Below are 27454 nucleotides of genomic sequence, written 5' to 3'. Positions count from 1 at the left end.
TTACCCTTATCTTCACCGACCGTAGGTCTCCCACTCTTATGTTCCTTGACTCCATGACCTACACTTAGGACTAATTGAAAGTGGTCCAGCTATAAACTTAGCTCCTGCATCAAATAAGTCCTCATTCTCACTTGATTCTTCAATGATATCCCAGTCATCAAATTCCTCACTCCCCGATTAACACTCAACCTCACTATCTTCATCAGCCAGAATCTAAACATCTTTTCAGCATCCTTGTCACTTACTTGTTCTTCTTCCTTCTCAATATCTTTTTCTTCCTTCTCAGCTTCTTCTTCTTCATTATCAGCTTCATTGTCACTTAAACCTTCTGACTGTAACCTACCAGCTTCTCATGCAAGTCCCTATTAGGTATGCTAGGATTCCCAATAATAGCAGAACCCTCTACTTGACTTTGATCAATAGACTAACTGGACTTTACATAGATATCAATTCACTTCCTACCTTCATGATATGCTAGCATCTCCATGCAGTCCTTATCATCCCTAATAGGCCTAACACCAATTAGAATTGGCTTGTGTGGCAACAAGTAATACAGCCGATCCCCCATTACATACCTAAAATTTTTTTACAATACCCTCTATCTCAAAATATGATACAAGATCTCTTTCGAAATCATAATGAAATTCTATCCTTCCATCAGTGCACCATTTACGAGACTTGTCAATAAATTTTCCTCCATAATACACTCAGAAAAAGACCACATCAGGATCTGACATAACTACAAAGCAATACATTTACAATGCACATTGTTTGTCTTAGCCAAAGAATGGGATAAACAACTGCCAAGGAATGGGATAAACAATTGTTTGTTTAAGTGTGGGCAAAGCACTAATTCAATATTATATGAGGCCATAGTGCCTGCAGTACCAACAATGCCCTCTCATTCAATATTTTACAACTTCCCTAATGCAATAATCACATGCAATACCACTTGAAATGCATGCAAAAGAAGCAAAATAAACACATACATAACTCATGAAGAATCGTAAACACAGTAGAAAGATTTGGACAAAAAAACCTTAATTTTAGAAACCTTAAATTAGGAAAAATCACAAACATAACTCATGAAGCATAATTTTTTGCTATGATTCAGGTGAATACATATAAAATATGAATCAAAACTCCAAGAAAAGGTCAAATTATTGTAGCATTTCATTAGAAGAGTGAAATTCGAAATGCTTGCCATACCTGATGAAATTGAATAATCTCTAAAGCAAATTAGGTTTGGAGATTGGACTGAAACCTCTCTTCCTACTTCTCTAAAGTAAATCTCATAGCAAGTACATACCGCAGAGACAAATTTAATTGAAAGGGATGGTGAGAGCAACAGACTGAAATGGGGGAGGGAATGAAAGGTCCTTTGAATGAAAGGGATCCGCATGTGCAGCTCACATACTGGCAGGTATTTTACTGTTTGCAGTCCATCCACGGCAGCTCCAGTCTCTATTTAAAAAACAAAAAAAAAGAACCACATCAGGCAAATTCTAAAAATTACTTGCCATGTTGGTACCACCGGCGAGCTCTAACCCCTATTAGGAGGAGAGAGGGCAACATTATAATAATCCAAAAAATGCAGGATTGACATTATGGCAATTAGACACATAGCAAGGTATTTGCAAATTCATGCAAAATGCAGGAGGTTATCTTTTTTAGCCTAAAACAAACTAGTAACTCTATATTTTTTTTTTTCAAAAGAAACCATCTATAGTGGTTGAAAATATTTATTCTACAAAATAGCACTAATTCCTTTAACTCCTCTAATGTGTTTCTACCTCCAGTTTGTCCAACCATCTCCATTTCCCACTATCCTGCTCTTTTGCTATCTCATGGAAGTTAGGTAGATTAGTCGTTCATAGCATTTTGTTATTAACTACAATGTCAAAACTTTAAACCCTTCCCTGAATATTTATTATTCATTTGAATAGATTTCATTTATTATCACTAGAAAATAATAAAAATGCATGCATTGTACATGCCACTCTAATATCTTACTAGAAAGAAAAATTAAATTAAATTCATAGTCCTATGAAATTTTCAATGAACATTATCAACAAATGTTTAAGTAGAACTTCATTCATTAAAAGAAATCTGATTATTTATTGACAAATACTTAACCATGTCTAGTTTCTGAATTATCATTCTCATACTTGTCTCTAACTACTATGTCTCTTTTGAAATATCAAAGTGAATTTTTTGAATTGCTTATAATTATCAAGTCTTTATGTTACCCATCCAAATCAATCCACAGCAGAGCCAAACCCTGTAATAAATTACTAGTGTATTTGATCATAGCATGGTCATACAATTACTACTATTTGTCTTTGTTTCGGTAATCATCAATACCTTTATTTCACTAGGCCAAGCCAAACATCCAACATATGTCCAACCTTGAGAGTTCAGGATACAAACATCATTATAATGGTAAGAAAACCAATACTGGAAAATATATATAAAAAGAAAAGAGATACAAGTCTCATCTCAAGACAACTCCGGTCCATGTGGGATGTCAAATGAAATACATCTGCACCATGATAGCTGACCTTGTTGAGTTTCACCTGTGCACAGCACATCTGAGCTGTTCACACTAGAACATCACCCCCAAGGAAAAACTCAGTATTGTAGGCACTAGATCATGGCCCAGATCCTGAAATGCAGCCTTGTACTTCTAAGAAATTCCATCATACTTTGCTTGTCAGTCCATTCAAAGAAAATCCCATAGTACTATCAGCAGAACTTTATGAGCTGCTCCTATGGTTCAAAGCTAAGAGAAGCAAAGTTAAAACCATATCATTCTCCAATACAAATTCAGCAAGATAGAAACTACTGTGATAACTTCTCACAGTCTAATGAGGGCAGCGCCTCCACAAGAAATCATATTACAAATCTACCACAGGTGAAGTTACTTCCAAGAATAAAAGGGAAACAGTAAATAACCTAAACATGCACCAGCATCAACCAAATTATTCACAGTGAACCAAAATTTCAAGAAAATAATGTATGTGGTATAACTTTTATTGCCCGTAACTTCTGCCTAGCTAAAAAATTAAGCTTCACCCTCTTTCTACAGGCAAGTCATGGCTAAATGATGCTGGGAAAATAAAAGGGGGGAAGACAAACAATAAGCAAACCAAAACTACCAAAGAATTTGAGAATAATGGTAAACCCAAATCTCCAAGGACAAGTTTAATGGATAGATAAAAACTCACCACCCAAAGGAATCCACCCAAGGGAAAGAGAGTTAGATGGAAAAGAAAACTCACCATCCAAATGAATCTACCCTAGGGATACAGAGTTCTAGTGATCACCACTCACAGACAATCTTTCTGAGATATAGAGCAAGAACACGCTTACAATCTAAAGAAATGCCTAGAGATACAGAACACCCAAAAGAAGAAACTCGTCAAGCCAAAGGCTTAATCCTTAAGTTACCCAAACTTGAAATTAAATTCTTTGAAAACATAACACAAAGCATGCCTTTATATAGGCAGTTTGGAATGCTTTTCAAGTAATTACAATCAATAATCCTAAACGTGAGGAGAAAGAAAAACACCACAAGAAAAAAAACTATAACCAAAAATGTGAGGAAAAGCATCCTAAACTTGGGGAAAAAGAAAAAATGCCATAAATAGGCATTCCAAAATTTGCCTTTGCTTAGGCATAAACCAAAAATAAATTGCCATACAAAAATTTCTTTTTGGCTTCCCCAATTGAAGAAGACTCTCATTAAGCACCCATGTCAAAATCGCCATAGACAAAATTTCTTTTTGGCTCCCCCTTTTGAAAAGGACTCTCCTTAAGCACCTGTGTCACTTAAGAGCAGGAGCCAAACCAAACTTGGGAGTCCTATTCAAGGCTTTGGTGTTAGACTCAGCAGAGATGGTTAGAATTGACTTAGGCTTCAGCTCATGCTGTCTAAGTGCTGCAAGCTTCCCGGAGTTGTTGAGCCTCGACTTCGCAGTAGTTTCGGGATCAACACCATATGGCTCTCCAACGGTTAATGTATTTTCACTGGCAGAGAACCTTCTGGTAATTTCTCCAACCATGGATCTCTTCTTCATTTCATCCAAATGGTACATGTATGAAGCACGGAGAGGGTCTCCCTTGTCCCTTTATAAGAAACATTTCACCAAACACTTTGTGTTCACCTCGATAGGTTGGGCACGAGATGCCAGAAGGTGATGGAGCTCAGGATGCCAGGATGAACGACAACCTCGCCTCCTTGTCGCTACTGGTGAAGAAGCCGTGGAGCCGTGGAGATCCCGGTTTTCTATAGGGATTGACATCGATGGGGCTCCGGGGGGAAGAGAAGATGAAGATGACTGATGAGGAAGATGCCGCTTAACCGTATGTGGGAAAATGACGGCGATGGAGCTTACGATGCCGGGGAGAAGAGGAGAGTAAGAGACGAAGAAGACGCAGGTGGAACTCAGTGATGAAGAAGCTAGACAACCAGTCAAGCGTCGGTGGTGGAGCACGGCACTGGTGATGGGTCATGGAGCCGGCGGCGGTCGAGGAGAGGAGGAAGAAGGAAGGAGGAAGATGTACCGTGAATCGAGGTCTGGAATGACGGCGGTGGAGCATGGCGTCCAGCGGTCGAGCAAGACGTTGATGGTGGTCGAAGAGAGGAGGATAAATGAAGGAGGAAGAAGCGTCGTTAGGCGAGGTTTGGTGGAGCACGGCGTGCCGGGGCGGGGAAGAAGATGGTGTAAAAATGGGCTCGACGAAACGGAAAAGAAGAATCTGCTGAGTCAGCCTCCCCTCTTGGTTCGGCCAAGTCAGAACCAAAAATAATATTTTTTAAAACAATAATAATAACAGGGAAGCTGGGTAGTCGCCGTCGTCATCTTCTTCTTCTTGTTAAGCGAATGCATCATACACGACAGGTACGAATACATCCAAAAAGATCAAAAAATAACAAATTCCGAAGCGCATCGGGCAATTCCCTCTCCCCCAGCTAAAGATCTCCACAGAATAATTAGCCACAAAGAAGGCTACCTAATCTGCTGCTCTGTTGGCCTCACGGTACACATACTTTACTTGAAATACCATCCCCCCACTCACCATCGTTCGAATATTCCTGAGCAGCGGGTGGCTGTTGCCCACCCCACCCATACTCTGCTAGATCTAGCCAATAACTATTGCTAGGTCGTCCTCCAGTACTATAGCACATGCTCGCAATAAACGTCGGGTATAACTTAAGCCTGACCAAGCTACCCTCAACTCCGCCCCCGAGATCAAGATATCAAAGATTTGACATCCACCAGCCGCAATCGTCCTGGAGTCCGGACCTCTAATGATGAAGCTTGCCCCTCCCCTACTTCCACCATCAGTACACAACTGTCAAAAATTACCTTGAGGAAACTCGGAGGTAGGGGCTCCCAGGTGAAGAACACCATGCGAAACGCTCCATGAGCAAGAGAGGAGACCCGGGTGTCTCGAGCTATCAAGGGTCCATCCAACAAATGCAACTGAATAGCCTTAGTTGCCTGGCTCCGAGCCCGCTCAATCACGAACCGCGGAGGGGGACAACTCTCACCAAACGTCCAAGCATTCCTGGATAGCTAGATCTGATACGCCGTATAAGTCACCACTATAGCCGCTTGCCTGTAGCGTGGTAAGGTCGCCCACCATCTGGTCATCAGCAGAAAGGACATCGAGTCACGCTGGCCTCCTGAAGGGACCTTGGCAAGCTCCCAATTCTTCCTCGCATGCTAGCACTGGAACAATGTATGGTCCACGGGCTCAGCCACTAGCACAAGGGGCACTGGGAATGGATCTCCAGGCCCCTACCACTCAGGACGAGCCTCGTCGGTAGCCTGCTCCAGGCCACCTTCTTGAGAAATAAGGCTACCCTTGGATGCAGATCAAAGCGCCAGACCCAGGCGCAGTCAACCCCTATGTGCTGCACACTCTGGAGAAGGCCGAAGATATCGCCAACCCTGACTCTAAATCTGTATGTTGAGCTCCATACCCGCACATCAGGGCAGGGACAATCTGGAACTGGTACTGACTGGATCCTCTCAACAAGCTGGTCATCAAATAGCTGGGCTAAGCGGGTAGTGTCCCATCCTGCCCCGTCGGGCCGAAGGAGGTCACAAACCTGCAACCCTCCTAGGGCGTCGATGCTGACTATGGTCGGCCACCACCCTACTGGAAGTGAATCCACCCAGGAGTCTCCCACCGTGTCCACGCTGTGTCCGTCACTGATCACCTACTTGGAATTAGACTCAAATACTCAAATAACTTTTGGATGGTCAGGATATCTCTTCACTTTCTATAAAATAATATAAAAGAGTAATAGGAAAAATAAGAAAAAGCCTTTCTTGAGCTTAGCCAAGGTACCAGCATGGGCCCGGTGCTCACATGATATTGGGTACCAGAAGGGAAGGGCGGTCAGTCACATCCCATAAGCTTGACGTGGGATCCCATTTTTCACCGTTTCTTCCTACAACCCTTGGGCTTGTGGGCCGGCCCAAATAGACGAGGCCTAAACCCATCGCTTGTTGTGGCCCAGTTTTTTTTTAGCTTGTGGGCCGGCTCGAAGAGACCAGGCCCAAGTCGGTCAGGCGTAGCGGCCTAGTCCCATGGGCTTGTAGGTTGGTCCGAAGAGGTTAGGCCTAAGCTTGATTGTGCACTGTGGCACGATTTGAGTGGAGGAGAGACTCTGATGAGAGTATTCTTTCTCTCCCAATTTCGGCGGAGTCAAAGACTCCCAAAGTAATCCGAGTTCGACTAGAACTATAGGATTCTTCTATTTAAATCCTCCCCCTCCTCTGTTGATGAAGCCCAAGCTCTTTTTCTGGATTTCTTCCTTAAATCTTCGTCACGAAGAGACGTCGGAACGCCTTGCTAGACCGAGGTAAGATTCCTTCATCTTCTTCCCTTTCTTCTTTGGTGTTTTAGCCCCATTCGCCATGATTGGAGCCAGTCAATTGCCAAAAATTCATCTAAAAACAAGGGTGGCCTATTTCAGTCTTCTTCCACTGAACTTTGCCACCACCGACCGCCGGAATAGGCGAAGTTTTGCCCCCACCTAGGACCATTGAGAACGTGTGGCCATTGGTCAGTGGAATCGACCACACTCTAGGCCGAGATTGATCACCCCTTACTTCACTTTCTTCCTCTCTCCTTCTTCCTTGCGTTGGTGAGCCACTGTTGCCGGTGATGCCCACGACTGGGAGCTGCCGGTGGCCACCACCATCGTCGAGGGTCGGTCCACCCTCGCTGACTTGGTTCTGACTGAAGATGAAGGAGAAGATGAACTCCCCTCTTCGTGAAGAAGAGAAGAGAGGTTTCTCTTTCTCTCTCTTCCTTTCTCGCTCCTATCTCTCTCTCTCTTGATCTGTTTCCTCTATTTCTCCCTCTTCGCATGGTTCTATAAACCTAGCAGGAGCATCCCATATGTTTCTTTTGTGGACCCAGGTCGACCCTAGTAGAGGGTCCTTGTGAGGCTCCTTAATCCCACATCGGCTAGAGAGTCCTTTGAGCCTGGGCATATGAGGTAGGTGTCTCCAAATTCTGTAGATGTGCTTTGGGGAGAAGCAAAATTGGGGAGGGGTTAAGCCCCAAAACCGGATAACATCTAGCAAAGGAGCCCCATGTTCCCCCTCATGTGGGCCCGATGGCCACGCGCCCTGCGCAGGTGGGTCATGACTTTTGGTATCAGAGCTGAGGACGGCTTTGGTCCGATGGTGGGTGGAGTGTGAGGCTCCTTAATCCCACATCGGCTAGAGCGTCCTTCGAGCTTGGGCATATGAGGCGGGTGTCTCCAAATTATGTAGACGCGTTTTGGGGAGAAGCAAAATCGAGGAGGGGTTAAGCCCTAGAACTGGACAATATCTAGCAGTGGAGCCCCGTGTTCCTCCTTATGTGGGCCTGATGGCCACATGCCCCCTGCAGGCAGGGCGTGACATTACAGTGTGAGGCTCCTTAATCCCACATCAGCTAGAGCATCATTTGAGCCTGGGCATATGAGGCGGGTGTCTCCAAATCCTGTAGACGTGTTTTGGGGAGAAGCAAAATCGAAGAGGGGTTAAGCCCCAGAACCGGACAATATCTAGCAAGGGAGCCCCGTGTTCTCCCTCATGTGGCGCCACGTGGAGGCACACTTGATGGCCACGTGTCTTGCGCAGGCGGGGCGTGACATTTGGTATCAGAGCCGAGGACGGCTCTGGTCTGATGGTGGGTGGAATGTGAGGCTCCTTAATCCTACATCGGCTAGAAAGTCCTTTGAGCCTGGGCTAGAGCTGATCACGGGCCTTCTAGCCCGCTCAGCCCACCCAGCCTGGCCCGAGATTTTTCAGGCTTGGGCATTAAAAAAAGGCCCATGGGTCGGGCCAGCGGCCCGACCAAAAAATCGGGCTGGGCTTGGAAACTTTTAAAAATGGCCCGGCCCAACCCGTGTTTTATATATAAAACACCATATATATATAAAGGTAAGTCTTAACTCTTTAAGTTAAGACTTAAGACTTAAGAAACCCTAAACCCCCCCTTTCCTCGCTAAGAGCTTGAGAGCCGCTCCCCTTTCCGCCGGTTTCCCTGTAGTCGCCGCCTCGTCTCGATGCCGTCGCCTCTTCAACAACCGACCAGTGGCTCTTCGCGTCCTCCTCCACCGGCCAGCAACTCTTCGCGGCTCCGGTCACCGACTCACCGGTAAGACTTGGTTTTTATTTTTTTCAGATTAGTGAGCCTTTTTCTCCTCCTCCTCCTCTTCGAGCTCGGTTCCGGATGGATTTCGCCCGAGCTCGGAAATAGAGGCTTTCACTCCTCTTCCTCTCCAAGGCTTGATAGGCTTATGTCAATGACAAGCGAAAGTTCACCTATTCCTGTGGCGGATAATGAGCACGAGGATTGTTATGTCAAGGATAGTAAAGCAAAATCAAAGGTGTGGATGCACATGGTCAAGCTTCCAACAGAAGATAAGGACATATTAAAAGCACAATGCAAGTATTGCAAGGAGATTTTTTCAACTGCTTCTAAGAATGGTACTTCTCATATATGGCGCCACTTAAAAAGATGTTCTAAACGTTTTCATCATAACATAAGGAATTACACTATTTTAACTGAAACCACAACTTCTGGAAGCACACCATATGCTTAACACTAACTAGTCGAAAATTTCTTATGACCGACCTACCCTGGAGATCAAGTTTCATTCGAGGTAGATATGAAAGTCCGATAAGGTAAGTTGGGAAGTCGGTCGTAAACTTCCTCCTTCCCTCTCCTCTTCCTCCGAACTCTCGACAGAATAGAAAAGAGGGCCACAGACGTGTAGACACCTCAACAAACTCATGTGGACACTCCTCAGCTCGAGGATATCAGTCTGCTTATGTTTTCGGCTATTTAAGAATGACTTAATTTGTCAATGTACTTATTGAAGACTCTGTGTACCCCCAGGGTAAGTATGCTGTCCCAGTTTTGCATTCGAAAAATCCTAAGTTTGATCCGGAAGAAATTTGTAGAGCCATTTGTATGTTTATTGTTGCTGGTGCACATCCATTTACAACTTGTGAGGAACCTTGTTTTAAATATATGGTATATGTTATGTGTCCTCAATACAAAACCATGAGCATGCATACTATTAGGAGAGATGCATTGAAATATTACATGGATGAAATGAATGTTGTGAAAGAGGAGTTTGTGAGGCCCAATAGACCCACATCGGAAAGACTCGTTTCAGAGCCTGGGCATATGAGGCGGGTGTCTTCTAATCCTGCAGACACGTTTTGGGTGGAAAACAAAACCGAGGAGGGGTGAAGGACGCTTGCGTGAAGCTCCAGAACCGAACAATATCTGGCAGGGGAGCTCCGTGTTTTCCCCTCATGTGGCCCCCACGTGGGCACTGGGTGCCTCACATGCTCCGCGGAGGCGGGGGCGTGACATTTGGTATCAGAGCTGAGGATGGCCCTTGTCCGATATTGGGAAGGGTGTGAGGCCCAATAGTCCCACATCGGAAAGACTCGTTCTATAGCCTGGGCATATGAGGTGGGTGTCTCCTAATCCTGTAGACGCGTTTTGGGAGAAAAACAAAACCGGGGAGGGATGAAGGATGCTTGCGTGAAGCCCCGGAACCGGACAATATCTGGCAGGGGAGCCCCGCGGTCCCCCCTCATGTGGCCGCCACGTGGGCACTGGGTGCCTCACATACTCCGCAGAAGCGGGGGCATGATATTTGGTATCAGAGCCAAGGACGGCTTTTGTCCGATGGTGGAAAGGGTGTGAGGCCCAATAGTCCCACATCGGAAAGACTCGTTCTAGAGCCTGGGCATATAAGGCGGGTGTCTCCTAATTCTGCAGACGCGTTTTGGGAGGAAAACAAAACCGGGAAGGGGTGAAGGACGCTTGCGTGAAGCTCCGGAACCGGACAATATCTGGCAGGGGAGCCCCGTGGTCCCTCCTCATGTGGTCCCCATGTGGGCACTAGGTGCCTCGCGTGCCCCGAGGAGGTGGGGGCGTGACATTTGGTACCAGAGCCGAGACAGCTCTTGTTCGATGGTGGGAATGGTGTGAGGCCCAATAGTCCCACATCGGAAAGACTCGTTCTAGAGCCTGGGCATATGAGGCAGGTGTCTCCTAATCATGCAGATGCATTTATGGAGGAAAACAAAACCGGGGAGGGATGAAGGACGCTTGCGTGAAGCCTCAGAACCGGACAATATTTGGCAGGGGAGCCCTGCGGTCCCTCCTCATGTGGCCCCCATGTGGGCACTGGGTGCCTCACGTGCCCCGAGGGGGCGGGGGCGTGACAGAGTTAGCACAAGCACCAGGGAGAATCTGTTTGACTTCTGATAATTGAAAAAATGATAACACACAAGATTAATATATTTGCATCACAGCACATTGGATGGACAATAGTTGGAAGTTGCAAAAAAGAATAATTAGATTTGCAGCGTTAACCCCCCCCCCCCTGATGGGCTTTCTATTACTGATGAGGTCGCTTTATGCTTGGCTCAATGAAAAATTGATAGTAAGGTTTTTACCTTGACATTGGATAATGCATCTTATAATAATACCATGGCTACTTCTCTCAAGATTCGTCTTCTTGCAAATAAATCTCTCTTGCATGGTGTTAATTTTTTCCAAATTCGTTGTTGCTGCCATATTATAAATCTTATTGTGCAAGCTGGTCTGAATCTCATTGATGGTGTTGTTTGTAAGATTAGAAATGTGGCCAAGCATTTGAAAAATTCAATTCCAAAGAAGAAGAAGTTTTATGAAATTGCTGAAAAAAGTTTTCATTGGAATACTAGAAAAAGATTGCGTTCTGATTGTTGTATTAGATGTAATTCTACTTTTTTAATGCTGGACCGTGTTCTTTATTTTAAGGCTGTTTTAGATCACTGGGGACATCGTGATAGAGAATTTAGAATCTTTGCACTTTCTGAAGAAGAGTGGGAAAAAGTTGCTATTCTTCATAAGTTTTTGAAAGTGTTTTATGATGTGACTAATCAGTTTTCTGCTAGTAAGCATCCAACAGCGAACATTTATTTTAGGAGGGTGTGGGAGATTCATAGAAAATTGATAGAGACTGCTAATGGCCCATATGATTTTATGGTTGATATGGTTAGAGAGATGCAAGTTAAATTTAACAAGTATTGGTTTGAGTATAGTTTGATCTTATTGATCCTTAGTGATTATTTAAATATTTTTTTAAGTCCTGTTGCCCTACTCGTTTGTTTGTTTTGTTGGCAGCATCTCTACTTCAGAAAGACAAAAGATTAGATAATGCTCAACAGGATAAGTCAACTTTGTCTCTCTCTCTCTCTTACTGTCATCCATGCATTTAATTTAGCGGGAATTAAATAGAGAAAGCAAAGAACTGATTAATTTAAACATTCATACATGTTGTCTAGATATAATATCAAAAAAATCCATGATAGAGCAGTGGACAAATTAGATACCAGGACACATTAAACTCCAGTTCTTATGTTAAAATCTTTTAGACACTATTATTTAGTGGGTAAATATCACGAAAAAATTTATGAACTTAACCTACCCATATTTTTATGCTTCTCTATATGAATAAATTATTTTTCCATGATTAACATTTACTCATGAAATAGAGGAAAATTCTTACCTACCTATAAGAATTGTAAGTTATTGTTTTCTCAAGTAGAAAAATAACCTTATTATTTTATTCCTAAAATATCCCTAACCTTATAATAATATAATAATATGACAAGATGATATAATATATGTTATATTATTATAATATAATATAATATAATATATAATGCAATAGTATTATCATATAATAATATGCTATTATATTATTATTCTAGTATAATATATTATTTTAATTATAATATGATATATTATTAAAATATCATTATATGATAATATATAATATAATATAATATAATATAATATTTATATAGTAAAGAATATTACGGAAAATATGGATAGTTTTGAGAAACTAATCCGGAAAATAGTAATATAAAAGAGTATAAGTAACAGAATCTGAAACTATTTTCCAATACATAAAAATATGAATAAATTATTTTTTATCTAAATTTAATTTAAAGAATATTTATTTAGAAAAATATAGATTTATGTGAGAGGAAACTATTTCACAAGACATCTGGCCCATGCTAATATATATATATATATATATATATATATATATATATATATATATATATAATATAATATAATATAATATTAAAATAAAGGCTTGCATCACAGGCGTGCAGCTGTTGGTGTTTCTAGATATACTCATGTTTCTAGCTATTGACTTTTGAATCATGACAAATCCACTTACTGAATATATATATATATATATATATATATATATATATATATATATATATATATATATATATATATATATATAATATTAAAATAAAGGTTTGCATCACAGGCATGCAGCTGTTGGTGTTTCTAGATATACTCATGTTTCTAGCTATTGACTTCTGAATCATGACAAATCCACTTACTGAAATTGGTTGCAGGGCACAATCATGGAGAGATCTGTGCAACATTTTTGCTGTTGCTTCTCTGTATTGAACCGGAGGCTCTCCATTGGCAGATCCCTCCGTTCGCCATCAATATAAGATATTTATTTTTGACTACTTCAGCCTGATGCCCGCCACTCCGTCATGGATTTTTTTTTAACATCATATATAGACAACCTGTACGATTGAAGTAGAAGGCAAGTCTGTAGAAAGCAACTTGCTTAATCTATTTTACTCCGGCTGAATGTGTGGATGACAATAAGACGGAAAGCAAGTCTATTTCCTAGAGAAAATCTCTCTCTCTCTCTCTCTCTCGCTCGCTCTCTCTTCTCCCCCAAATTTGATCGATATGGAGGCACTACTATCAGTTGGAGGATCCATCGCTTCCACCGTGCTGGACAACTTGGTCGGCCAGGTGACCTCCGATGCCATCCAGCAGTTCGCGCGGCACTCGGGGCTTCAGGATGACCTCAAGAGGCTGCGCACTACCTTGCTACGGACACGCTTCATCCTTACAAGCGCCGAGAAGAGGCGCACCAAAGACGACAACCTTGCCCAAATCCTCCAAGAATTCAAAGACGCCGCCTACGATGCCGAAGACTTGCTGGACGAATTCGAATACCAACTCCTGCAGCAAAAGGCTGAAAGCCAAGAGAATCAGAGAGGTAACTTCTTATCTTCTTCTCTTACACTTGCCAGAAATGTGTTCCATCAAGACGGTGATGCTATGGCTAAAGTGAGGGAGGTTATGGGGAGGTTAGATAGCATTGCTGATGATATGGAAAAAATCATCAGACTCCTGGATATAGATGATGAAGGGAAAGAATATCAGAGATCGGCGAGACGAGAGACGAGCTCATTCTTAACTGAAACCGAAGTGTTCGGGCGAGAAAAAGAAAAAGAAAAGGTGATAAAGCTGCTATTAAAGTCGGGATATGCAACTGAACCCGGTGATGATCGTGTCCGTGTTTGTTTAAAGAGACAAAAGAAAGACAGTATTTCTGTTTTGCCAGTGGTCGGTATTGGAGGGATCGGAAAAACTACGCTTGCTCAGCTCATTTACAATGATCAGAAGGTGAATGGTTATTTTGATTTAAAGATTTGGGTTTGCGTGTCTGATAATTTTGATGTGAAAAGGCTAACTAAAGAGATAATAGAGTCTGTTACCCGGGAGAGACTCTGTGATCACCAAAATTTGAATTGTCTCCAAGAGATCCTCAAGGAGAAGATAATGTCAAAGAGATTCCTGCTCGTCCTTGATGACATCTGGAATGATGGCCACAACGAATGGGATCGTCTGTTTGCGCCATTAAGGTCCGGGCTGCAGGAAAGCAAGATTTTGGTAACAACTAGATCTCAAAAGGTTGCAGAGATGATGGGCACAATGGAGGCAGTCTTCTTAGAGGGTTTAGCAAATGATGCCTATTGGGAATTTTTCAGTAGACATGCATTTGGTTCTCAGAATCCCAAAGAATATCCTGAGTTGGAAGCTATTGGTAGGAAGATTGCTGACAGGCTGAAGGGATCTCCACTTGCAGCAAAGACACTAGGAGGCCTATTGAATTTAGACTGGGATGAGAGGCACTGGAGAACCATCATGAACAGTGAAATATGGGAACTAAAACAACGTGAAGATGACATTATACCAGTCCTACAGTTGAGCTATCAGTACCTGCCTGGATATCTGAAGCAGTGTGTTGCATATTGTTCTATATTTCCTAAAGATTACGCATACACAAAAGACGGGCTAGTCCAAGTCTGGATGGCACAAGGCTTTATTGTACCTCAAGAAAATGTGCGGATTGAAGAGGTAGGGATTGAGTTCTTCCATGATTTGTTTGACAGATCTTTCTTTCAGCATAAATGGGAGGATGTATATGTGATGCATGATTTGATACACGATCTGGTTCAATCTGTCTCAGTCGATGAACATCTAAGAATAGAAGATGGCAAGTGGCAAGAAATCCCTAGCAGGCTTCGACACCTATCAATATGTGCTGAGAATCTGGAGCCAAGTACGCTAATGGACTTTGCCAATTATAAGAATCTACGCACCCTTGTCTTTGAGAATTTGTATGATGCAAACTTTGATTCTATGCTTGATTGCTTGTTCAGAGTGTCAACAAAGATCCGTGTGTTGAAATTAGAGAATTGTGGGATCAAAGAATTGCCTGAAAGTATTGGCAATTTAAAACATCTTCGATACCTTGATATCTCTATCAACAAAATTCGAAGGTTGCCTGAATCACTGTGTAACCTTTACAATCTTCAGGTGTTAAATATATCTGGCTGCCCAATTGAAAATTTTCCTACACGCATGACCAACCTAGTTAAATTAAGGCAGCTTAAAGCAGATGAGGAGACAATTTGTATGTTGGCTGATATCAGCAAGTTAACATATCTCCAAGAGTTGCGGGTATTCAAAGTTGTAAAGCAGAGAGGGCACAAGATTGAAGAATTAAAGGACATGATACAGCTTCATGGAAGAATTTGCATTAAAAATCTTGAGAGCATCGAAAGTGAGGAAGAGGCCAGTCAGGCTAAGCTGAATAATAAACAGTACCTTGATGAATTGGCCTTGGTATGGAATATTGATAGAAGCACCAGCTCAGGGAACCATGTTGAGGTACTTGAAGGCCTCAAACCACATTCCAATCTCCGAAGGCTGGAAATCAGAAACTATGGCGGTGTCCGATTTCCAAGTTGGCTGGAGCCACAATCGCTCAAAAATTTGAAAGCTATTTGCCTAGAAAATATCCAAAGCTGCGGGCAACTTCCATCTCTTGGACAGCTGCCATCCCTCGAGATTCTGCGCATCAAAAATATGCATGAGGTGAAGCAAGTTGGTCATGAATTCTATGGCTCTCCAGAGGTCAAAGGATTCCTATTACTGAAAGAGCTGAAGATTTCAGACATGTTGGAATGGGAAGAATGGTTCAGCGCAGAAGGTATCCAAGTATTTCCTCGACTGCTTAAGCTCCATATCCAGAACTGTCCCAAGCTAAGGGGTTTACCCTGCCTCCCTCCCTCGCTCAGAGAATTATACCTTTGGAATGTGGGAATAAATATGCTCCCAGAATCAAGGGACGGAGACCATGGTTTTACCGATGAGAGCAGTATGACACAGCACAGCAGAAACAGCAGCAGGACCTCTTCAATTACTCACATGCGTATCTGCCGGTGTCCAAACCTGGTAAATCTGGAGCGATGGCTGTCGTCACACCACCTGCCAGCTATCAGGGACTTGACGATTGCTGACTGTCAAAAGGTTGTGCGGTTGCCAATGGAAAGGTTTAAAGACTTTCTCTCCCTCGAGAATTTGAGAATCAAGGACTGTCCCTTGCTCCCGTCCCCAGTGCAATTGATCCTTCCCTCTTCTATCCGATGGCTTGCATTGGATTCATGTGGTCATCTGGATGAGTCACTACCCGGCTGCCTGCACAATCTCACCTCTCTTACCTCATTGAAGTTAAACCGCTGCCCACACATAACATCTCTTCCAGGAGAAGTGCTCGGCCACATGATTGCTCTCAGAAATTTGACTATTCGGGACTGCGGAGAACTGAGGTCGCTAGGGGACTTTCGAGCTCTCAAATCATTTGAAAATTTGACGGTAAGTGGATGTCCTCGGCTCACGGTATTGGCTAATGAGGAAGAGCAGGGCGAGGGTTTTGCACGTCTTCGCTTCCTGCACATCGACGACACTGCCCTGGTCAAGGTGCTGTTCTCCACAATCACCCCGCCCTCACTTGAAATACTCCAAATCTGGGGCTCAACTGAACTCATATTATTCGCTGGAGAGGAGCAATTATGGTTGCAAGGACTGAAATCTCTCAGATGGGTATTTCTTGTAAATTGCAACAATCTTCAGTCCCTGCCAACAGAGTTGCATAGCCTTTCCACCCTCCGACGTTTGACGATATCAAATTGCCGTGAGATCCGCTCGCTGCCAGAGAAGGGCCTGCCTTCATCCCTAGAAGATTTACATTTCAATAATTGTCATCCGGTGTTGACAGAGCAATTGCAAAGGCACAGGAAAATGATGAAAAAGTCGCATGATGTGGTTTGGTAGCCTACTGAGACAGGTACAGCCCATCACACCGCCCTCTTTATCGACTTTCTGTTTCCTATTTTGTAGGGAAAACTGCATTATTTAGAGCACCGAAGAATATTTCTATTTACTGGATTTTTTTTTGAAAAAGTATTTACTGAAAAATGTTTCAGGGTCTCCGTCCATTGCTGCCGCACCAGCTCTCCACGTTACTCTTTTTGTGCAAACAGATGGCCGTTACTCTTTTGTACTTAGCCAGCGGTAGCAAATGGATTGCTTCTTAAAAAGCTTAAAATGGATTGTTTGTATTTATGATGAACTGCAGTGCTTGTAAATGTATGTAGATTAATGATTTACAGCAGAAGTGAGTGAGAATGTTCCATCTCCACGAGTACGCATTTTTATTGATGAAAAACGAGTCTTTTTTGAGACTGAGACTTATCTTGAACTGTATCTATCATATGGTTTATATTAATAAACATAATGTCTATGGTAGGCTTAGCCCTCCTTTCTCTCAAAAACAACAACAATAACAGTTCGAGTAGCCCCCGGTTTAGCCTCTTGGTGGACATACCTGCAAACTGTTTAAATATTAATTTCATCAAGATTGGTGAGAGGTCAGGCTATTGAGGAGGACTGCCAAGAGCAAGAATTATACAGACCACAAATTGAAGACGGTCATAGGCTGGATTGAACAACTAAATTGGGAGGTTGGTTCAGCATATTGCATGCAAATATTGGTGGAAGGTTGCATGGTGCTTTTTTAGAAGGTACATAAAAAGACAAAATATAAAAATTGGTGGAAGGTTGTACTGTGCTCTTTCAGAAAGTACATAAAAAGGGCAAAATATTGGAAAAACAGATACAGGTTTTGTTGAACATATAAGCCTCAATTATATATTATGCAAGAGCTTGGATGAGGTTGCCAAGTGCCCAACTGCCAACAGCCCATAATTCTCCTATAAATACCTCCTTCTAGTAAAACTTATCGTAAATTATAGAAAAATTTGCACGATTACATTCTTGCAAAATCGACCCTTTTAAAATATTATTTTCATTTGCATCCACTGTACATAATCTTGGAAACTTTTACCCTCCATTTAATTGGCCCGACTAGATCAATACGAACTAATTTAGTTCTCGAGAAGAATTTCTCCTCACTCGAATATTTTTCTATGAAACTAATGCTCACTTATATGATACATGAAAAAGTGGCTTTGCATGTTTGGTTGACCATAAAAAATTGACATATTCTAGAGTGACTTATATTTGGTTAGGCAAAGTATATGTAGTGGTGCAAAATGCCTATTATACCTTTTATAAAAAGAAAAAAAACTTACGCTATTCTCACTAAAAGCTTAAAGGAACTTTTGGAAAAAAAAAATTATATCTTAATTCTCAGCTGGTGGAAATTGGACTTTTCCATAGCCTATGTTGATTTTTCTTTCTAATGAAATGCGAAAATTTTATTTCCAGGGTGGAAGGTACTTTCTTATCTCTCTCCTCTAAAAACTCCAACCAAATATTAAGCATCTCTTTATTTTCCCATTAACCATAGTCTCCTTCGCCCCCTCTTCCTCTTCCCATTGCCTAAATGAGTTCTACACGACCTCTCTTGTGAGCTCCATAATTAAAGTGGTCATGCATTTGATGTTCCTTTGATTTTCTCCTGGCAGGTCTATACATACCTCTCTTCCCCACCACAAAGCCTTGTGTTCCCCACCCAATGATGGCCTCGCCCAAATTAGCTCGACAAATAAGAATTCTTAACGTTGGTGGAAGGTCAAAAATCCAGAAAGACGAATTGTTTTTCACCTCAAAAGAAAAGAAAGTGGATTCGTTATAACTCAACTATCAAAGTAAAAACTCGTCCATTCTCCTTCACTTCGTCCATCATGACATCTTTCGAAGCCCAACCTTCAGTGACCACCTTCTTCCCTCGGGGAGACAAGATACTTCTCTTGTTCCCTCAGTTTCAACCCATGCACTACTTCGCTATCACATTCTCTGCTTGCCTTCAACCCCTTTCTCCTGCTCTTCACCCTAAACTCTATCATGCTACAACCCCGACAGCGTCTATCACTCCGTCTATCTTGCTCACCAACTTCCTTTACAACCCAAACCTCTCCACGATCCTCATCCTATTCCACAACATTGTCCACCCCGACAACCTCGCCATCGTCGACTTCATTTGCCTTGCCCACCTCGACATGAAGAAGGGCGATTCGTCCACATCTCCGCCAATCCCAACTCTAGAGCCAATGTGAACAAAGAGGCCATGGACAACAAACGCGACATGAAGGGCTTCAACACCCTGCTCAACTCATGGAGCTAAAATCGAGCAATTTATGAAACCATCCCAAGAGATGTCATGTATCGATCCAGTTGAATGATAAAACACGAAGTAAAAGCATCCAGAAACACATACAAAAGACACGGACAAAAATGACACTCCTAAAATGGCATCTTATACGAATTTTTCCATAATTTATTGCAAAAATAATGTTAATCTCATTCTTCAATTTATGCATCAGGAGACAAAATAATAGACTATAAGTATCAACCGATACTCTGAAAATACAAAACAAGACGGGGAGAAAATTCCACTCACTCATCTTCTAGGTTGAAGAAATCAAGGAGATCTATAAATTACACCTTGGTCTATAATAAACATTAAAAGTTACAGAAAAAAGAAAAAAGTAAACATTTTATCTATCCACAATAGTAAATCATATAGATAATGAAATGAAATGCAAAAAAGAACTCACCTAGAAACAGACATCTGGCCTTGTCCAGAAGTTTTGTTTGCAGCTGAAAATGTTCATCTTAGACACTATCTCGAATGAGATTGAAACAGACAACTTTAACCAAAAAAAAAACAAAATTTTAGATCTATTAATGGGGCATTGCTACTATTACATATAAACAAGGATGGACAACTGAAATATATTGATTAATGAATAAACACACAGGAATTACAGAAATTTTTAACATATATACCTGCCTAGTCCTAAGCCATAAATTAAAGTGTTGTCAGCTACCTACTTGTTAGAGGGAACTGATATGCCGAGTTACATGAGTATGGTACTGATATATGATTCCAGACCATTCAACAGCCATTTTACGTCATCCTCAAATTAAAAAAAAAAAGTTGATTTATGTCAACCAGAAGACTGCAAATCAAATGGCTCTATAAACCGAGTAGACCTCCGTCTTCTCTTCCCCTCAGGAGTACACCTGATAACACTGCCCTTCCCAAGCTTAGGAGAGAACCTGCCCCTGATGCAATGATTTTAAAGGTGAGGTGGCTTCTGAGGTGGAAGAATTTGCTTTTATGCACCCTTTCCTCAAAGGGAAATTAGCTCTTTTCCTTGTTGAACAGTTCCCCATTTCTTCTCTTCTGGCACGGCAAAGGAGCTTCACATAGAAGGGATTTGCAGCAGTGTGACACACAAACTCATCACTTGCTGGAGCTATTTGTAGATCAACATTCCCATTGTTCACCTGAAATCAAAAGTTTGTGGTAAATACATAGAGTTTCTCAATTTCTGATCACAAGAACAAGTATGCCATATATGCTTGCAAGCAGAAAAAAGTAAATACCAGCTGCAGAAGTGCAGAAAATGTCCTTGCAACATCATGCATGGGTTGGCCCATCACAACATCGGTGAAGGACATGCTTCCTCCACTGTCCACTTCGAAGGAAAGCTTGTCCAAGATTCTCTCGCCATATAAGTGAATGTCAAAAGGAGGGTGTGTATCCTGTCAAAACAATTCCCAATCAATGAAAAAAATAAGGAAATCACAAATCTCACATAACCAGAAGAATTCTTTGGCTAATATAGATCAGGATTGGAAGAGAATGGAAGCAATCTCCTGCTACCCACTTGCTCTTCCAAGGTGTGTTCAATCCATTCTTTCCATGTTGAAACTCGTATGGCCAACTCTGTTTGCTTCTCTGTTTCAGCTATGCTAGCAAGAAGGGCATCCTGAATGAAGAGTGTAATACCCAGAAAAAAAAAAAAAAAAAGAGGGGTGGACGGGCCGGCCCGAAAAGACCGGGCCCATCCACCATATACGGGCACGATCGTTGGAGAAGAAACACAAGAAAAAAAAAGGAGGGGGGGGGGGGGGGGCAGCGGCGGCGTTGGAGGCGATCGCCGGGGGAGACCGAGCGCTGGAGCCGAGAACCGGCCGACCGTGGAGGAAGCTTTAAAGCTCTTCCTTCCTTCAAGAAGATCCCCACAAATCAAGTGAAGAAGCTTGGGGATCCGAGGGTCTTGCTCCTCTGATTTTCCGCCGGAAAGGTCGCCGGAACACCCCCACCGGACCGGGGTAAGCATGGTTCCTTCCTTTGTGTTTTATTTCCTGGATTTGGGGCGGCGTGGGTGAAGTTTTTGGCCGGTGAGATCGCCGGAGAAGAGTTCGAAACAGGGAACCCCTGTTTCGGCTTCTCTTTTTCGGATCTTGTAGCCGCCGCCAGCCGCCGGGTTGGCCGGATCCATGGAAGCTGGTTGAATCGGGACTGTGGGAGGTTTTGGTGAGGAATTTCTAGGGTTAACTGAAGATGGGAAGTGTGGATCCGAGGCTTTCTCCCTCGTGATCCCATCCCCTTTCCCTCTTCCTCTCGTCGGTTGGCCGCCGACCGGTGACGACAGTGAGAGCCACTGTGGCTGCCGTCGGGTGGGGGAGCCGAGCCACCATTAGAGTGGTCTGCCGTTGATGATGGAGGAGGGGGGAAGGGAGGAAAGAGGTCATGTCGGTTCTTGGGAGAAGAAGAGGAAGGGACCACCTCTTTTTCTCTCTCTTGGCCGGCCACCATCGCCGGCGACTGCAACAGTGGCGGCCGGCGATGGTTCGGCCAGTGGTGTTGTCGGGTTGGGGAAGGAGAGGGCACATCTATCATGGCTATTGGCCTTGGATCAAAAAGATTTGAGGGAGGGAGATGTATTCCCAACCATGAAGAGAGAGGAATCATCCCTTTATGTTGGTCTCTTCATCGGGACCGGCCATCGTCGCCGGCATGGCTGCGGCCACGGCTGGCGACGACATAGGCCGATGGTGCAAGGTGGGAGTCGGGCCACCCCGACTGCCCTAGATCTGGAGGGATTGAGATGTTTGGGGACCTGATGATGGACCCCATAGTAGATGTGAATTATGGTTTAGAATATTTAAATATTAAATAATTTAGTTTGTGATTTATAATTGATGTTGTAGGGGAAGAGTTAGCGGTGCCAGGAGGTTTTGATCAGGGGACTCGGCACCCCAGCTCGTAGGTTGTGATCCAGATCTGTATTTGAGTCAGTCTACAATTTCAGTAAGAATCCTTGTACGCCAATCCTACATGATATAAATATTTTTACATTATATATGTTTGATATGCTATGTAACAACCCAGGACCTCACCTAAAATGGCTAGCCGGAAGGTATTATTTGGGTTCCTTGATCCTGTATAAGTACCCAAGATCTACCCAGCGAATAACCGATGTGGGACTAAACACACGCCTGCACGGATCTTCACATACTCCCCTCGTTCAAGCCCTGACGTCCTCCTCAGGCTAAGGGTTTATATCTATTCAAATCTAATCACAAACACCACGACTGACCCGTGGTCAGCCCCAATGGATCCGTGCTGCAGTGTCCCCTCGTCTACATAGGTTATGGGCCGGATCCGCTCTGATACCATTTGTAACAACCCAGGATCTTATCCAAAATGGCTAGCCGGAAGTTATTATTTGGGTTCCTTAATCTTGTATAAGTATCCAAGATCTACCCAGCGAATAACCGATGTGGAACTAAACACATGCCCGCACGGATCCTCACATAACAAATAAAGATTAATAGTCCCTCCAAGCTTTGAATAGCTTTCAACTTGTTCCCTTCATTCTGATTTCTTATGTGGGCACGTCGATCAACTATGTTTTAGCAAATATAATCTTGGAAGATTCGTTAACCATACAAATTGATGGTTATCATCACAATATACCTTCCAAAGACCACTAATTCTTTTTGAGGAGACCAAGGACCATTAATTCAAAGCTTCATTTGTGTCATATGAGCCATCAACAATGTAACTTCAGAAGTTGCATGAACAATTGCTCGGTACTCAAACTTTCAGGTCATTAGGTCCTCCCTTTGAAGGCACAGTAACCTCTAGTTGATATTCTATCAATTCAAGTTTTCTCTCGCGGTTTCCCGCACAGAGATCCTACATAAATCATCCATAAAAAAAAGGCATTGTTCACATCTAAAATGGAGCCCATATAAGGATGATAACTCAAACAAAGTAGAGCTTTTTCAGCAAAGAAAAGTAGTAAAAATATTTCACGCCATGTATTCATATAGAATCTTCTGCTTCTAGGCAAGTTTTCAGACTTCCCACAAAATTCTAAGATAAATCTAGCAATGCATATCCAAACCAACAGCTTGCTTTTCTTGTTTCATTGAAATGGAGGATTTAATAACTCTTCTTGCATCATTGTCTTCTACCCTTCCAACGGAAAGCATCAAGAAAAGATTTTGGGGTAAAAGAGTACAATGCAAGAACAAATTGACACCAGTTAGTTGATTTATGGAATGAAACAAATGAGGCATGCAAGTTTATTTGCCTTTATGCTGAGCATTAGGAACATAAAAATCTTTGGACCGATTGAACCATAAGTCAATTATGGAGTTAATTAGCAAGAAAATTTTTAATACCACAGAGTTTCCTTCCAAATCAATAAGGGAACATTTGTTTAATGATTTTTGGATATTAGAGAAACAGATGATCTACCAGCCATATGTCAACCCTTGAATCCACTATTCATATTGCCATATGGGAATAAGGTCAGCCTGGTTGGAATAATCAATATATTCCAAGAAGATTAAGTAGGGGGAAGTCTTATTAAACTAGCTCGTATTGGACCAGTAGAGGACAAATCAAAGTTTGTTGAACCATGCCAAACCGCTTAGTTCGTGGCGTACCGAACCGGACCGGTCAATTGCCGGCATGGTCATTACCTCAGTTCAAATCAGAGGGAGTGGAAGAAGAAGGAGAGAGAGAGAAAGAGGACAAGAGATAGAAAGGAGGGAGGGGTAGAGAGAGGTTGAGATAGAGAAGGAAGCCCGCAAGAGGAAAAGACCAACGAGGGCTCCCCCGTTTCAAAACGAAATAAAGGAGCCCTTAGTTGATTTGCCAGTTTCGAAATGAAGGCAGCAACTGGTTGGAGCTAACAAACCAATTGCCAATTTTATTTCAAAAACAGGAAATTGAAAAGGGCCCTGTTGTTTTGTTTCAAAACAAGGGAGGCCTCATCAGCCTCTCTCTGCACCTCCCTCTCTATATCCCTCCCTCCCTCTTCTCTATTTTCCTCTCTCCTTCTCCCTCTCCCCCTCCCTCTCTAGCTCTCCTTTGTTGGTACATCCTATAACAACACGATATGAATGCATACTGTACCGTGCCAATTGCTGACCAATACAGGTCCGAGTACTGGTTTGGCGAACCTAGCATCAAATCATCTCATTCATCAACAAATGCAATCAATAAACGCATTTTGCAAATGGTTATTAGCAAGGTTCGCCGTACCGATTTCACCGACGTACCGATGGGCATCGGTACCGATACGGTTCTGACACAGTACCAAACCGATACTGTACCGGCAAAGACCAAAAGAAAAAAAAATCCCACGCGGATGCGCGCGCGTCCGCGTTAAATGCCACTCGGTGGCATTGAATATCCCGCATGGGGCAGCTCGCCCGCGCGGGGCGCGCTGCACCGCGCTTGGGCCGGTACGAACCGGCCTGGTTCGCACCGGTATCGGCTTGTACCGGTGGGAACCGGCACCGGTACAAAAGAGGTTGGAACCGAAATCCAACGCCGTACCTCAACATACCATGGTTATTAGAATGTAAAGCTACAATAGCACTTGCTATCCCATATATGCTGTGATGCACCTTTAGAATCAAGTATGGTCAAGAAATGAAGATTGGATGGCATATTAGAAATTATAATGCAACTCGTGTCCACAATACAGCATGCGCATGCAGATAGAAAGATAGATAACTAGATAGATATTTTTGTCTTTTACCAAATGTGAGTGGTACAAATCTTCAAGGGTTGCATGAGAATCTAGATCATCCTGTGATAGACCTTCAACACGATCAAATGTCACAGCATCATCATTTTGCTGCATATGATTATCGCATACATCATATAAAGCATAAGCTTAATAATTGATAAAGCATCAAGCAGAAAGCGGAGCTGCTATATGCAAACCTTCCCATGGCAAAATTGTACTTCAGTGTCCATATTGCACATAGTATTTAGCAGATCATGTTCTGCTTGATCAGAATCGATAGGGTGATTTTCTCCTCCATTATCATCATTTTCATACTCAAAACCACCAAAGCTGTCATATGTTTCTTGTTCTCCAAAAGTAAGTGATCTTCTTAGCTGCAATATGAAACTCGATCATAACTTAAGGAAGAGTGAAGATAGGAAAAGATCAGTTAAATGAAAATTTTAAGAAACTTCCTGCAAAAACCTTTTCAAATAGGGGTGGTGACTGAGGTGCAGGCAGCCTTTCCTGTAAACGAGATTTTACTTCAAATGCTTCTGCAAACTCTTGGCTGATAACACCATCCAAGTTTGCAATAGGAAACTGAGAAGTTAAAGTATTTCTCCTGACATTACGAATCGCCTGCCTTCTAAAACCCTTAACTATTCAAGACAGGAGAAAAAGAATATCATTATATAACAGAAAAATAAAAAAGAAAGATATCTTGGTGGGAAAAAAAAGAAACTAACATACCTTTTCTGAATGGTTTTATTTTCAAGTTCCCAGGCTCATGAGGATTTAGAGGCTTCCATGGATCATTATTATCATCATCAGAAATCAGAATCATCCATAACATTTGAACATCCTAAATTTGGTTCCTCTACACGGCACATCAGGATGATCAGGGTCAACATGCAGTCCAGACCAATGATTATCATCGTTATTTCAAATGCACAGTTGCCCTCTGTATTTTGATTTAGATTGATGCCTTGGTTCTTCCCAATACTTGATCTATAAGCAGTTGCCTGAGAACATCCCGATGGAGAAGTTAGAATACTGTGGCGAGATTTGGACCTGACCAAGCTGCCTCTATGGGGTGCAATGTTTTCTTCACCAACAACATTTGTTTTTAAAGAATCATAGATAGCTCCCGCATCACAGGGGTCCAGCAGAAGAAAATCTCCAACAAAATCACAGGTTGCAAACTATGGGAAAACATGATTAAACAACAGCATCAGAAAATAAGACAAAATTGTTCAAGTAATGGCAAAATTCACATGGTTAACATAATATTACCAGATATGATTCTAATTCGCTAGGATCACAACTAGTATCTAAACAATCTCCTTCTAGTACAAGCAAATTGGCAGGAGGCTTCAGAAAATACTTTGAAGTGTCATCTTTATTGAACCTGTAAGAGCCACATTTTGAGCCGGGCCGGCCCGCTAACCACAGCACCGGCCCGACCCATGTGAAGGGGAGGGAGACTCCCGAACGGTGTCTTCTCCCTCCCCTGCATCAATCCCTTCCCGAATCCACCGCAAGAGGAGAAAAGAAAAAAAAAAGGAAAAAAAGGGGAATCAAATCTTACCTAAATTGAACCAATCCTCTTCTATAAAAGACCCCTTTTCCCTCTTCCTAGGGCAGTGTTGGGGGAAAAACATGTCGCCACGCTTGCCCGAGCAGACCCGCCGAGCAGGGGCCGGTCGAGCAGGTCCCCTCCGAGCGGGGGCCGACCGAGCAGATCCCCTCCGACTGTAGACAGTCGAGCAGACCCCCTTCGACCTGGAAGCACCCGAACAGCTCTACCAACCCAAAAATGCCCAACCTGCGCACTGAGGTCACATCCCCCCGCAGCGCGACCGAAAGACTACGTGTTGCTTTCATCAACAATTAATGTGTATGGGTCCTGCAGGTATCCTGTTCACTCAACCATCAAAGCGTATGGCACTTGCAGGCCCTCAGCCTACTCAACAATTAAAGCGTATGACTTCCGTTGCCTACGGACATCAAGCCTCTTACGGCAACCTGCTTGATTATGAATGATGGCACGACTCCACGACGACTCAAGAGCTTTGGCCTAATCTCCAACAGTAACAACATTGATTCACACAATCGAGCATTAATTTCTACTGCATGCCCAATTGTACGACAGATCGTTTGCCCCGTCACATCACAGGTAACCCAACCCCCTCTATAACAGGGGAATTTCTCCATCTTAGGGGGGGGGATTGAGATTCTGACTATTGATTTCTACCTTCGCTCATATACTTGCCCCTTCTGACTTAAGCATCGGAGGGCCAGCGCCGGAAAAGTCAGGCCACCGGCTTCTTGCAGGTCCCCCGGAGGACCCCGCACATCGCCGGATCGCCGCCGTTTGCCAAGCCCTC

General features: G+C 42.9%; 2 protein-coding genes and 1 long non-coding RNA gene across 3 annotated transcripts; 1 reads left to right on the top strand and 2 right to left on the bottom strand.

Moving 5' to 3' along the window:
• Positions 1 to 1085: 1085 nt before the first annotated feature.
• On the bottom strand, positions 1086 to 4703 carry LOC148702509 (uncharacterized). The gene is made up of 2 exons (XR_015968828.2): positions 2365 to 4703; positions 1086 to 1464 (listed from the first exon to the last, which is right to left on the bottom strand). It is a non-coding gene; the product is annotated as an uncharacterized LOC148702509 (long non-coding RNA).
• Positions 4704 to 13323: 8620 nt separating this feature from the next.
• On the top strand, positions 13324 to 17454 carry LOC113460936 (putative disease resistance protein RGA3). The gene is made up of 2 exons (XM_026801459.4): positions 13324 to 17059; positions 17199 to 17454. Exon 1 carries the CDS (start codon positions 13324 to 13326, stop codon positions 17044 to 17046), a length of 3723 nt encoding a protein of 1240 aa, XP_026657260.4. The 3' UTR covers positions 17047 to 17059; positions 17199 to 17454.
• Positions 17455 to 19957: 2503 nt separating this feature from the next.
• On the bottom strand, positions 19958 to 26582 carry LOC103700187 (condensin-2 complex subunit H2-like; the record flags this gene model as incomplete). The annotated part of the gene is given in 10 exon segments (XM_089925643.1): positions 19958 to 20287; positions 20289 to 20529; positions 20629 to 20787; positions 20913 to 21253; positions 24900 to 24960; positions 25095 to 25193; positions 25611 to 25721; positions 25765 to 25909; positions 25977 to 26269; positions 26361 to 26582. Coding segments are annotated over 10 exon segments (1773 nt in total), but the record flags the coding sequence as incomplete, so codon positions are not given.
• Positions 26583 to 27454: the final 872 nt, after the last annotated feature.

The sequence above is a fragment of the Phoenix dactylifera genome, chromosome 9, assembly GCF_051530095.1.
Source record: "Phoenix dactylifera cultivar Ajwa chromosome 9, Ajwa_hap1_PhDact_Kaust_v1.1, whole genome shotgun sequence".
Classification (NCBI taxonomy): Eukaryota; Viridiplantae; Streptophyta; class Magnoliopsida; order Arecales; family Arecaceae; genus Phoenix; species Phoenix dactylifera.
This window is presented reverse-complemented; position numbering and strand designations above follow the sequence as displayed.